The sequence below is a fragment of the Capra hircus genome, chromosome 5 (assembly GCF_001704415.2).
Source record: "Capra hircus breed San Clemente chromosome 5, ASM170441v1, whole genome shotgun sequence".
Classification (NCBI taxonomy): domain Eukaryota; kingdom Metazoa; phylum Chordata; class Mammalia; order Artiodactyla; family Bovidae; genus Capra; species Capra hircus.
This window is the reverse complement of record NC_030812.1, coordinates 108,455,073-108,468,053: the sequence shown is the minus strand read 5'-3', so window position 1 is coordinate 108,468,053 and position 12,981 is coordinate 108,455,073. Positions and strand designations below refer to the sequence as shown.

At 52.5% G+C, this 12,981-nt stretch overlaps 1 protein-coding gene across 1 annotated transcript in view; it reads right to left on the bottom strand.

The window, feature by feature from the left end:
- TRIOBP (TRIO and F-actin binding protein) overlaps positions 1–12,178 on the bottom strand; it is a 41,998-nt gene extending 29,820 nt beyond the window's left edge. The window contains exons 1-4 of the mRNA XM_018049068.1: positions 12,020–12,178; positions 6,682–6,886; positions 5,268–5,431; positions 4,017–4,188 (exon numbers count right to left, since the gene is read on the bottom strand). Coding sequence (XP_017904557.1) covers positions 4,017–4,188; positions 5,268–5,431; positions 6,682–6,886; positions 12,020–12,133 — 655 coding nt within the window. The 5' untranslated portion in view covers positions 12,134–12,178. The remainder of the gene's footprint in view (positions 1–4,016; positions 4,189–5,267; positions 5,432–6,681; positions 6,887–12,019) is intronic.

Here is a 12,981-nt window from a genome sequence, read left to right as displayed (position 1 = left end):
AGGTTCGATCCCTGGTCAGGGAACTAGATCCCACGTGCTGTAGCTGAGTTCACATGCCTCAACTAAAAGATTCCACATGTGGCAACTAAGACCCAGCATGGCCAAATAAACACATAAACATTTAAAACAACAAAGACAGTCTGTAGTTTAGTTAACAGCATTGTTACCAGTGTTAATTTCTTAATTTTGATGATTGGGCTATAATTATGTAAGATGTCAACACTGGAGGAACCCGAGTGAAGAGTATAATCAAAACTCTCTGTACGATTTTTGCAACTATTCTAAAAGATTTAAAAACAAGCACACAAACCACTTTCGGGGCTCCCAACTGCACTTGGAATAAAACCCAGGCATTTCCCACAGCCAGCAAGGCTCTGCCCACCTCCTCTGGCCTCCGAGGTCCCTGTGGGCAGGGGTCTCACCTTTTCACTTACAGCTGTGTCTCCTGTGCCTAGTACACCATAAGTGAGCAGTAATGTTGCACCACCACCTTCCAGCTCCGAGCTCTGCCTCGTCGTGAAGTCTTCCAGCCCGGTGAGAGCCTGGGTGCTGGCTGAGACGGCATTTCCTGCCCCTCCCAGAGGCTCACAGCTGGTTTGGCACCCCAGGCCCAGTTCCTTCCCTTTCCCCTCGTCAGTGCATCCTTTGAGCCTGGCCCAACCAGGATCTGACTTCATTCCTGCAGCCCCTTTATTGAGCGCATGGGGCAGACTATGCAGATGGTCAGGGCATCTGTGTTTTGTCCCTCAGCCAGCCGGGGGCTCGGCACAGCCTGCTCCATCCAGTGTGTTTGCAGACTGGGAGGAGCCCTAGAGGGATGTCAAAGAGTTCCCAGCATCTCGCACCTGGCTGATTCCTGCCAGGCCTTGGCCTCCTGCTGCAATTTGGGAGCTTGCCACCAGGTGGACGGCAGTCACTGCCGTCACATAGTGAGGGTTCCTCCCCCCCCCCCCCCCACCTCTGTGTTTAAGAGCAAGAAAGCAGATGTCTAGTACAAAACCCCACTACGATCAGGCCATTCACACTGGGGAGGCACTTCTTCCCACAAGCTCTCTCCCCAGGGCCTGAGAGGGCAGGGCAGTGGGGGTGGGGTGCTGACAAGATCTGATGAATGTTTTTAAAAGATGGCTCAGCTGCTGGAGGGAGAATGGACTGAGGGGGCCTGGCAAAACCAGAGACTGGAGGAGGCTCCAGCAATATCCCCTAGTTTGATCAGGGAGCAGTGGCAGAGACGGCAAAAAGGAGACATATTTTGGAGTGTGTTTTGGAGGTGCTGACCAGAACTGCTGCTGATTGGACATAAAGCATAAGGAGGGACTTCTGTGCTGGTCCAGTGGCTAAGACTCTGAGCTCCCAATGCAGGGACCCCGGCTTCAATCCCTGGTCAGGGAACTAGATCCCACATGCCACAACCGAAGGATCCTGCGTGCTGCAGTGAAGACTGAAGATCCTCTGTGCTGCAAGACCCACACAGCCAAATAAATAAATAATTTTTAAAAAAATACCTCATGACAATTCACCTCTAAGCCATCCATGAAAAGTGTTAGTCACTCAGTCACATCCAATTCTTTGCAACCCCATGGACTTTAGCCCACCAGGCTCCTCTGTCCATGGAATTCTCCAGGCAAGAATACTGGAGTGGGTAGCCATTCCCTTCTCCAGGGGATCTTCCTGACCCAGGGATCAAACCTGGGTCTCCTGTACTGCAGGCAGATTCTTTACTGTCTGAGCCACCAGAGCGCCCTTCCATGTGCACCTCCTGAGTGAGGACAGGCTGCTTCTGTCATCACACTCAGGAAGTACAGCATGGATACAATACATAAAGTCCACATTCAAACTTCCCCTCTATCCCAATAATGTCTTTCATAGCTCTTTATTTCCTATCCCAGATCCAAGCCTGGATACGCATGGCATTTCGCTTCCCTGACTGTTTTATTCAAGAACAGTTCCTCAGTCCTTTTTGGTCTTTCATGAAGAATCCTATCAGTTAGTTTGCAAAATATCCCTCAGTTTGGGTTTGTCTGATGTTCTGTTGGGATTAGAGGCAGGTGATAGATTCTTTTTTTTTTTTTTAGCAGCCAAACTGGGAAAAGATGCTGTGTCCTCCCCTGTGCACCAGGCAGGGGCACCCAGCCAGTTTGCTCCATGCTAGGATGCTGAGCGACCACTTGGTTAAGCTGGTGTCTGCCAGATCTCCCCATCCTAAGGATGTCTTTTCCCTTCATAATCGATGTGTAATCTGAGGGGTGATACTTTGAGGCCATGTGAATATCCTGTTCCCCAACAACCCTTCATGCAGGAATTTAGCATCTGCCAGTGATTGTGCCTAAACCAGTTATTCCTACAGTGGCCGCGACAGTCTCTTTACCTGGTTTCTCATCCTGCAGTCTCACCCCGCATCTTTTGCATCCTTGCCCTAGTGAAACTCTTTTAAGGCTCAGGACCAATGACATCACTCCCCTCCTCAAAAACCTTCCGTGGCTCCCTACTACTTGGAGGAGAAAATCCAGGGACTTTTCTGATGATCCAATGGTTAAGAATCTGCCTTGCAGTGCAGGGGATGGGGGATCGATCCCTGCTCAGGCAACTGAATATCCTGAATGCCTTGGAGTAACTAAGCTTGCATGCCGCAACTCCTGAAGCTGCTTGCCACAACTAGAGTCTGTGCGCCACAATGAAAGATCCTGCATGACAACGCAATGAAGAACCCACATGCTGCAACTCAGACCCGACACAGTCAGAGAAATAACAAAGAAAAAATAAAGGACATAGAGACACTTTTAAAAAAGAGAGAGAGAAGAAGAAAGTCCAAACCCCTTGGCTCGAGTCGAGGCCCTGCATGGTTTGGCCCAACTATACACCTCCCTCTTTGCTGAAGCTGCGCATACCAGGATACTCCCTCGTCACTCCTAGCCTGTAGTCAGCAGTTTCCTCAGCTAGAGCGCCACGTCCAGAAGGTGTTCCTCTGAGTCCTTCCCTGGCCGGAATGCAGCTCTTTCTGCTCTGCCTCTGTCCCTGCAGCTGTTTCTGCTCTTCCTGTGTCCTGGGCTTCTGATCTCCTGTCTGTTTGCTTTACTGAATGATGAGCTTTCTGGGGCAGAGACCATGTCTATCTCCCCCTGAACACCCAAGGTGTCCAGCATAAGGTCTTACGCACAGTTAGTGCTCATATGTTTGATGTCTGAATGCTACAGGGGCCGTGGAAAGCCCAGACTGCCCCGTGGGGTTAGGACATGGATGCCCCATCTCACATCTCCAAATCCTCGTGATGCTGAAGACACGGGCCTGGAGGCAACACAGTGGAGTAGTGATGGAGGGCCCAGCATCCTGGGTGGACCAGTGTCACAGGCATCAGTGGGCTTGGCCTGACCAGCATCTTTTGTTTCTCTCTGGAAACATCACCTTAATTTCCTCCAGGCCATCTCCTCTCCCTGACTCTCAGACCATGAGGTTTGCACAGGGGGCTGATCCCATCCCTGGTCACCAGTTTGGGCATGAGAACCATGCTGGGTCCACGGAGAACCCTTCCTGGGACCGCAGCTACATCAATAGGGAAGACTGTACCCTTTTACTGTGGGAGTTGAAAATTAGGTTAAGATACAGCCTGGCACTGCTGCTGCTCAGCATGTCATCATCAGGGGAGGATCTGGCTGAGAATGAAGCCAACACAGAAGTAAGCAGAGCAGAGACCAGATTTCTGATGCTGTCTGAACACCTGGATCCAGCCAAACCTGAAGTCATTCCCCTAGACTTTCACTCAGTCAGTTTCTGTCACTTGCATCCTGAAGATCCTGACCCACCAGTTGTGAGATGATGTATTTAAAGCAAGTTGCATGGCACATTATGTCTGCTCCATAACTATATGGGAACTGTTACTGTTATTGATCTAAGCTGTCAAAATAAGATGTAACCAGGGGACCATGTGACCAGAAACCTGGCTATCTGGCTCCAAGTTCCCGGGCCATCACCACACCTGTGGTCACAGGGACCAACCTGGCCTGGCAGAAGGTACTTACCCTCCTTTTTCTGGCCTGCAGTGTCTCCTCCTCCCACAGGGGCCTGGGTGAGGAGAGGAGGAGCCTTGCGGACACCGTCAGCCCTTGGCACCTCCTGCGACTTCCGTGGGATCATCGCGGTGAAGTTGTCCCCACTGGGGGCCTCCTCCCGTCTCTCAACAGTGTCCCAGTCCTGCCCGAAAAGGGGAGGAGAAAGTCTGTTTGGAATGCAAAAAGAGAGAGCCCAGGGCCTGCACTCCCCGCGTGAGATGGGTAGATGGAAGGGAAAGGAACTGATGTTGAAACAGCACCTGCTGTATACTCAGGACTGTGCTGGGATCTTCAATCGACCCTGTGCAGTAGGTACGTCCACTGGCGCTAAGACTTTGCCCAAAGTCACACAGCTGGGAAATGGTTTATATGGGAGGAGACTTGTGCCCAGGGGAGTCAGACTCCATGTGATAGTAGGGCCTTGGTATAGGGGCCCCACCCCAGAGACATTACAGAGTCCCCAGAAAAGTAGGTGTTTTCAAAATCTAGCCCCACTGCTTCCCAGATGTATGGCCTCAAGTAAAACGATTCTCTTCTCTGAGACTCAGATTTCTTGCCCCAAGTCAGGGCCATGAAAGTCTCTGCCTCAGAGAGGGGTGGTAAGACTTCCCAGGACACTGCCCACGGGCTGGGATGTTTTATTCTGAATCTTCTCACTTTCCCTTATGGTCTCATGGACAGTTTGCCTCTTGTGGCCCAGGACAGACCTTTGAGGGTTGAATGTCCCAGGAAGTTCCCCTGAGTCTCCTCTTTTCCTGGCTAAACGGCCACCATCCCCCCAACCCTGCCCTTGCCAGGCCGCCCAGCCTGCTCTCTTTCCTCTGATCCTCCGAGATCTATGCCAGGGCTGGTTATGGGGCTGAGCAGTGTGTGACCAGGGCAGGGCCCAGGGCCAGTCTCACTCTTTCTCTGGGCACCACACCCAACATCCCAGCCTCTGTGAGCTGAGAGATTTTGGCAGCCGGAGCCCGTTGGTGATTCACCGGGAGCTGAAATGCCTGCTTCCATCTTGTCATAGCCAGACCTTCAGCCCCACTTGGCCGGCCCTGCAGAGTCCCTGCCCCTCCATCGGCAGCGCAATATGCTGGCTAAGTCTGCAGAGGACCTGGGCTCCCCTCCCTGGTGTGAGAGGCTCAGCCCTGTCTGGAGGCTTGGGCGGGATCCCAGGGCTGGCCTGGGGCTGACACCTGCTCTTGCCCTAGCCTCCCGCCCCCATCTCACCACCAATGATGAGTCGCTGGTATCATCAGGGGCTTCACTGGTGCCAGAGTCAGGGCTCTCGTTGAAGCTGCCACACGGGGAGGAGGCCAGGCCCTCGAAGTAGGGAGCTGCCTCAGGTTCCTGGGTCCTGGAGGCAGCTGTGAGGCCCTCTGCCAGGAGCCCTGCTGGCGGGCCCCTGGGAGAGGAGACAGACTCATGACTTTTTCCCTCAAAGTAATAGGAGTTAATTGTAACACCCCACCACCGCTCAGGTACACACACAGCCCATGTTTGGGCGGAGGAGAAAGCTAACACCAAGGGCTGTCTGTGCTCTGCCGCCCTTCACAGGGCCTATCTCGTTTAGCTCCAAAACCCTCCCTTTTAAGTGAGTGTAATGATTCCCATTTTACAGATGAGGAAACTGAGGCTCACAGAAGTGAAGGGACTGGACAAGGTCACAGAGCTAGGAAAAGGCAGAAAAGCATTGTGACTCAGGGCTGTGGCCCCAGCCCTAACCATGTCCCTGGAGCAGAAGAAAGAATCCCAAGCTCGGTAAGGCTAAGCAGACAGAATCGTGCTGGGCTAATGCGGGGCTTTGAGAGGTAGCAGGGCTCCAGGGGAAGTGACAGGGCCACCAGTATGGATACCAGGGAGGGGGCTGTAAAGAAAGCCCTGCTTTAAAGAAGCCAGTAGGTTAGAGCTGGCTTTATCCCCAAAGAGTGACCCACAGATCAGCCTGTGAGATAGAAAAGGGTGATGACCTTTAAAAGAGGCCTGTGATCAAATAAGTTTTGAAATATATTACATACTTCTACCTTCCCCACCCAAAAGCACATGCATGCTAGCAAACTAAAACCTCTGACAAGTCCTGCAAAAAAAGATACTCAAATTTGTTTATCCTAGACTTTCTGAAACATTTGAATTCAGCACTGTTTTGTTTTTAAATAGGAACACACAGTCCCAAAACAATGCTGATGTGATTCAATAACTCTTCAAAGAAAAAAAAAAAAAACAGGGAAACTGAGGTATAAAAAGAGGCCAAAACTTGCATTTAAGTTCCCGCAGCCCATCAGGGAGGGAGCTGAAGCTAGAACTCAGGTTTCAAGACTCTCAGCCATGCCCTCCAAGGCACCATGGCCCCAAAGAGGGACTTCAGTCCAACTGAGGCCCAGAGTGGAGACAGCCTGGAGCAGTGCATGGTCAGATAGGTGCGTGATAACAAGTGCCCCTGGGTGTGAGACTGTTTAATCTTTTAAAGCAAAAGGAACCAGGAGATGTGAGCAGGCTCTGGGCCATGCCCACGCAGGGTGGGTACACGGCTGCTTCATCCCCCAAAGGAACGTGCCCACTGCTCCTGGGCCCAGGCCAAGTGGTCGGACCATGTGACCCACGCCAGCAGCCATCACAGGCAGAGGCTGCCATCATGAAGGGGTGCGGGGTGGGAGGGGTGAGGGCATCCTACCCCGGGAACCCCTCCTCAGGCCCCAGGGTCCTACCCACCTCTCAGGCTCTGGCCCACGGCCCGGAGCCACCACAGACTGGCAGCTGGAGGTCGGGGTGCTGAGCGGGTCCTCAGGGGCAGGCCGGCGGCGGGGCAGGTCGCAGTAGGGGGCCTCAGCGCTCGAAGGCCTCCCAGGCTCCTAAGACAGAGTTGGAGAGGAGGCAGCTCACGGCCCACGTGGAGGCTCCCCTCCCCCTGCGCAGCCCCTCCCCCCACCAGGCGGTGTGGAAGTCTCCAGACAGCTCCTCGGGGATCTCCGCTTCTCAAGGAGAGCTGTCCGTCAGACTGGAAGCGCCCCTGGGGACCCAAGCTGGGGACTGGCAGAGGTACAGGGTGTGTGCCTGCGCACATGTATGTAGGTATGTGTTCGTGTAAATTCCTGCGGTGTGTGCAAGGATTCGCGTGTGCACGCATGTGTGCATGGCCAGTGGGTATGTTGGTGCGTCTGTTTGCAGAGTGCATATACGTTTGTTTATACGTGTTTATAAACACAGGCATCAACATACCCACTAGATTTGTGTACACAAGCAAGCCTCTGTGTGTTGGCACACATGTGTGAGTGTGTGCCTGAGGATGTGAAGCACACAAAAGGATCCCAAAGGGTCTTCTGTCACCAAGAGACATGGATGAGGACCGACGGGGAGGGGGAGGATCAAGTTGACCAGAGAATGTAGGAAAATGTCTAAGGGAGGAAGAGATGGGAAAGGAGACCTTGGAGAAAAGGAGAGAGACGTCCTCCAAAAGGAGAGTCTGGGGCTCCAGGGTTGGAAGATCAAGGTCCCAGGAGTGGGACGGGGTCCCTGAACCAACTACCGGCTCCTCGCTGCCTCCAGCCTTAAGCAGGGCCACACCTGCGAAGGCAGGTGCTGGGCTCACCCGGGGGGAACGGCTGCTCACCTCTGGGATGGCCCCCCCATTTTTCCCCATCTCCTGGGGTGGCAGGGCCCTCCCTCAGTAGGGGAGACAGGGAGACAGCGGCCGCGGCACTCTGCACCCCGCCTCCTCTCGGGTTACCTGGGCGGCGGGCTCCGGCTTTGGCGGCTGTCGGCTGTCAGCACCTTTGTCCCCGGGGGGCTCCGGCTCAGGCCCCCGCGCTGCCGCCCTCCCAGGCCCCGACTCTGGGCCGTGGCAGCAGCGGCCGAGGCAGCAGAAACCTTAGAGGGCCCAGCTGTGGGAGCAGGGGCCCCTCATTACTGTTTCATAAGCCGGGGCCCAGCCAAGAACAATGCAGGACATGAAACCGCAGGAACCCGATCCTCGCGGCTCACCTGAGAGCAGGGGCGGGCGGGGGGCCTGGGCACGGGCTCCCTGGGGACCCTGGAGCCCAGAACCAGGGCGGAGGCTACAGCCCCAGGGTGGGCACAGAGTCTCCGGGTTCCAGGGAGGCCACCCCTCGGGGACCTGGGCAGTGCCAAGGAGTGGGCTGGAGTGTCTGCTGAGCCAAGCTGAGCCAGAGAATGCCTGGCTGGGTTCAGTTTCACCCCCTGCCCCAGAGCCAGATTCTGATCAGCGCCCGGTGGCAGGAGGTGTCAGAACTGCAGCCCAGCCTGGCGCCTTGGCTGCCCTGGGGACCTTGCCACGTGAATGAAGAGGGAGTGGCTCTTGGGGCATCGTCAAGGGGTCCCAGCCCAGCTGGGGCCACCAGGACCCCCAGTTTGTCCTGGTACCTGCTCCCTGCTTTTACCTCCAACCCCATCACTACCCCTCACCCGCACGAGTAGGCCCAGCAGCTAGTCCCCAGCTCTGATTTCCTGTCTGGCGGGTCAGCACGTGCTCTGTTTCTGGCCTCAGACAAACATCAGGCCCAATCCTGGCGCCTCTACTTCCCAGCTGAGTGATCTCGGCCTAGTGACGTCCCTCTCTGAGCCTGGTTTGCTCATCTATTAAGTGGAGGTAATTAATGGACCCACCTCCTAGGGGTGTTATGAGAATTACATCAGTTAATGAGTAAAAGGCTTATAACACTGCCTGGTCTGTACATATTAATATCATAAACAATGTAAAAACAATCAATGGAACTTTATTAGTGTTAAATCAATCATCTGTTAAATACACTTAAGAATAGATGCATTGAAAAGGAATACGTGGAGTCTGACATACAGCAAGACCCTTGCACTTAGCCCCTCACCCCTCCATCCAGAAGCTGGCCATGACCTGGTCAAGACTGTGTGACTTCCAGGGATAAGCCTGCCCGAACCTTTCAGCCTGGGAGACTCAGCTGAGAGCACAGCAGAGAGGCATCCAGAGCCTAGCAGCCTAGGGGAGCTGAAGTAAGCTTCTGGGAAAGGGTTCTGGGGCCTGGGGCCATTTCTGCATTTCCTTTAAAAAAAAATTCTCGATTTTATTTTAATGTATCTATTTTTGGCCATGCCCCATGGCATATGGGGTCTTTAGTTCCCCACCGGGGATCAGACCCCATGCCTCCTGTCTTGGAAGTTCCGTGTCTTAACCACTGAACTTTCAGGGAAGTCCCTGCATTTTCCAACATAGGTGAAGACGTCAGAACTGGCTCTAACCCCAAGTGATACATTTATCAGGCCCCTCAGGGATGAGTTTGCTCGGCAGTGTAATTAAGGATTCAGCTGGGAAATGCACAGCTCCATCCATGCCGGGGGGTGCTTTTTTAACACACAGATTTTGTGAGTCCACATGTTTGAACCTGTTCATCTGTGAGCAGGGCTTTCATCAGTGCTAGATCCTGATGACTCGAAAGCCTCTATCTTCCGCTGAGTCTGGTTCCTGAGCTCGTTATAGTAAGTAAAGCCCCCTCATCCTCACTGTGTCCCCCAGGCACCTCGCACTTACCACCCCAAACAACTCCAAACAAACCTCTTATCCCAGGAATCCTGCCCCAGGAAAAAACTTAGCAGTCAACCATGTTCTGGCCCCTCACGCTACTCAGTGGCCAAATCCTTTACATTCTCCTATTCAGTTAGTTTTGAAATGTGTCCATTTGCCTCCATCCCCAAATCTCTGTCATCTCTGATGAGAGTAATAGCACCTTTTCCTCTTTGGTCACCTGGCTCACTCACACTCTGCTGTCCATTCACTGTCCTGCAGTCAGAGTGACTTTTGAAAATGCAAATCTGATCACATCGCTCCCGTGTTTAAAATCTTTAGTGGTTCCCCATGCCTCTCAGGGAAAAGTCTGACGTCCCCACAAGGCTGGTGAGACCAGCTCCCCACCCCTCTCTCCATCCTGGGCTTCTCTCCCTTCTCAAGTGTGCCTCGTACTTTCTGCCTCAGGGCCTTTGCACACACTGTTTCCCTCCTCTTCCCCCAACCTCACTGGCCACGCCCTCATAGTCCTCACCAGGCAGCTAAAATATCATTCACTTGGAGTAACATTCCCCAATACCCTACCATTTATCCTCATGCCACTTGCTGTTCCTTTACAACATCTATCTCAACCATCATGAACTATTTGCCTGATTACTTTGTCTCCATTTCTCTTGCTTGACTACAAACCTCATGAACCAGAAACTCTGTCTGTTCTATTTAGCACTGTTTCCCCAAATCTAGCATAATGTCTGACACATTTTAAGCACCTCTTCAGGACTTCCCTGGCAGTACAGTGGTTAAGACTCCATGCTTTCACTGCAGGAGGCAAGGGTTTGATTCCTGGTCAGGGAACTAAGATCCCACATGCCATGTGGTACATCCATAAAATTAAAAAAGTAAAAGAAGAAAAAAAGCACCTCTTCAATACATGTGAACACACGAGATGTCCCAAGGTCTCATCTGGGAAGGGGTAGGACTGAGACTAGCACTCAGGCGTGTCTGAACCCAGGTTCCTTCTCTTGTTCCAAGTTTGCCATCCCCCCACCCACTGGGAGAAGGTCATCTGCAGGGGAGACGGACTCAGAGGGCTTTCAAGCATCTGCTTCCTGAACTTGGGGCTGAGGGCTGGGGAGCTATTTTTGGCAGTATCAGGACAGGTAGAAAAGAATCTCCCAGGTTTATTTTTCTGGTTGGGAAGATGGAAGACAGGAAACTAGTGTGTACTGAATTAGCCACATGTGACTTGGGCTACGCAGAGCTGGATGCCCTGAGAGAAAGCATTTGTTGCCCCACTTTACCCATCAGGAGAGTGAAACCAGAGAGGTCAATGACTCATGGTCACACACCAGGTGAATGGCAAACTAGGACTGGAACTCTGGTCTGCCTGGCTCCAAAGGTGAATAGCAACTCCCTTATAATGACCACTTCTCAGAGCCTAATGCTTGCATGGAGATGGCCACCAGGCTCAAGAGGGGCACTGGGAATAGCAGAGTCATTAGGAGGTCAGCGTCAAGCACTTTTGAAGAGTCACGGTCCCATGCTTCTTATAACCCCAGGTTTACACAGACCAGGGCTGAGCCTAAAACTTCATCCATCACAAAGTGAGAAAGTGCCTCCACTTTCACTCCTCCAGTACCTTCAAGGAGAAAGCCCTCAGTGGGTATGGGGTATCTATAATACCTAACACCTACCAATCTCCCTTTTAACAGACAGACAGCAGGACCCAGGCTCAGAACCCCTTTTTAAAAAAAATTTTGGTCACCCTACTTGGCATGCGGGATCTTAGTTCCCCAACCAGAGATCAAACCAGCACCCTCTGCAGTGGAAGCACAGAGTCTTAACCACAAGACTGCTGGGGAAGTCCCAAGCTCAGAGCCTTTAGCCTGTAACGATACTTCCTGGTTAGAATTTAATGGCATTTCTGACTTTCTTTTTCCTTTTCCTTTCTTTCCTTTTCATCTTCTATATGAAGGACATGATCCTAGTTTTCTATCTGTGGTGGTGTGGATTTAAAGAATAATACAGCAAGTAATGGGCTTCCCAGGTAGCGTTAGTGGTAAAGAACACGCCTGCCAACGCAGGAGACTTAAAAGATGCAGACTCGATTCCTGGGTCAGGAAGATCCCCTAGAGGAGAGCATGGCAACCCACTCCAGTATTCTTGCCTGGAAAATCCCCATGGACAGAAGAGCCTGGCAAGCTACAGTCCACAGAGTCGCAAAGAGTCAGACACAACTGAAGCGACATCACAGCAAGAAATAGGTTATAACGAGGCTTGGCAAAAAATGGTCAGAGCAGGAGGAGGACGACTGGCATTCGGGAAACATGAGCATGGTCCTACCGCCTCACTGTACAGACTGGGGAAACAGAGGTTCTGACCACAAGGAAGGTCAGTGTCTGGGTTCAGCTGCAAGTTCGTGGCCCGGCCAAGCACCCACATCATAGACTCCCTTGTCCCAAACCACCCCAACCACTCTGGGAAGCCTACCCACCTGGTGCCTTGCTCTCTGGGCCTCCTCAGGGTGGCAGCAGTCCTGACAGCAGCTCTGGGCCAGCACATCAGCTTCAAAGTGTTCGCAGGGGGCATTTCCAGCCACCCCCTCCATATCAGTTGAGTCAGGCCAAGGCAGCTCCTTCAGTCCGATGGTGCGCCCTGGGAAGAATGGCAGGGGGAGGCAAAGACCAGCTGACCTGAACTCCAGCCCTGGTTTAATCCCAGACAGTCAAGGACCAAGGAAATGAGGTTATCCATCAATTCTTTCATCTGTTCGTTTATTCACTCAACAAACACTCATTAAGCACCTCCTAAGCACCAGGCACTCTGCCAAGCATTTGACATGTGATTTCTACTCATTACTGCAGTGTTGCTCGAAGTGTATTTTGAGGACCCTGCATTAGACTCAGCTGAGCTGCTTATAAAATGCATATTCCCAGTTCCTTCCCTGATCCACCCATTCAGAATCTCTGGAGATAAGATACACAAGGCATTTATACAACACATTTTATACAAGTCTCCTAGGTGATTCCAATGCACCCCAAAGTTTCAGTGCCCTTGACTTACAGTTAACATGCTTTGTAGATAAAATGAATGCCAATTTCAGATGAGGCAGCTAAGTCTCACAGAGATTCCATAACTCACTTAAAGTCCCAGTGGCTGAACTGGATTCAAACCCAGGCTGTGTGTCTCCCTGCACTCTCAGAGGTGGGCATGAGGGACGCTGGATCCCACTGTCCACTCACACAGATCCCCTGGGAAACCCTGGGAAGAGAGGCAAGTGGCCAGCCAGGTATTTTCAGAGTTGAGGACAAAATCAGGGATGAAAGTGAACAACATAAGGTCACACAGCAAGTCTGGCAGAGCTCAGCCAAAGAGAAACCCTGGAGTTGTGAGGAGCACCGGGCTTTCCCCATCGGGCTCCACTGAGGGCTCCAACCCCATGCCCTGGCAGGGGGG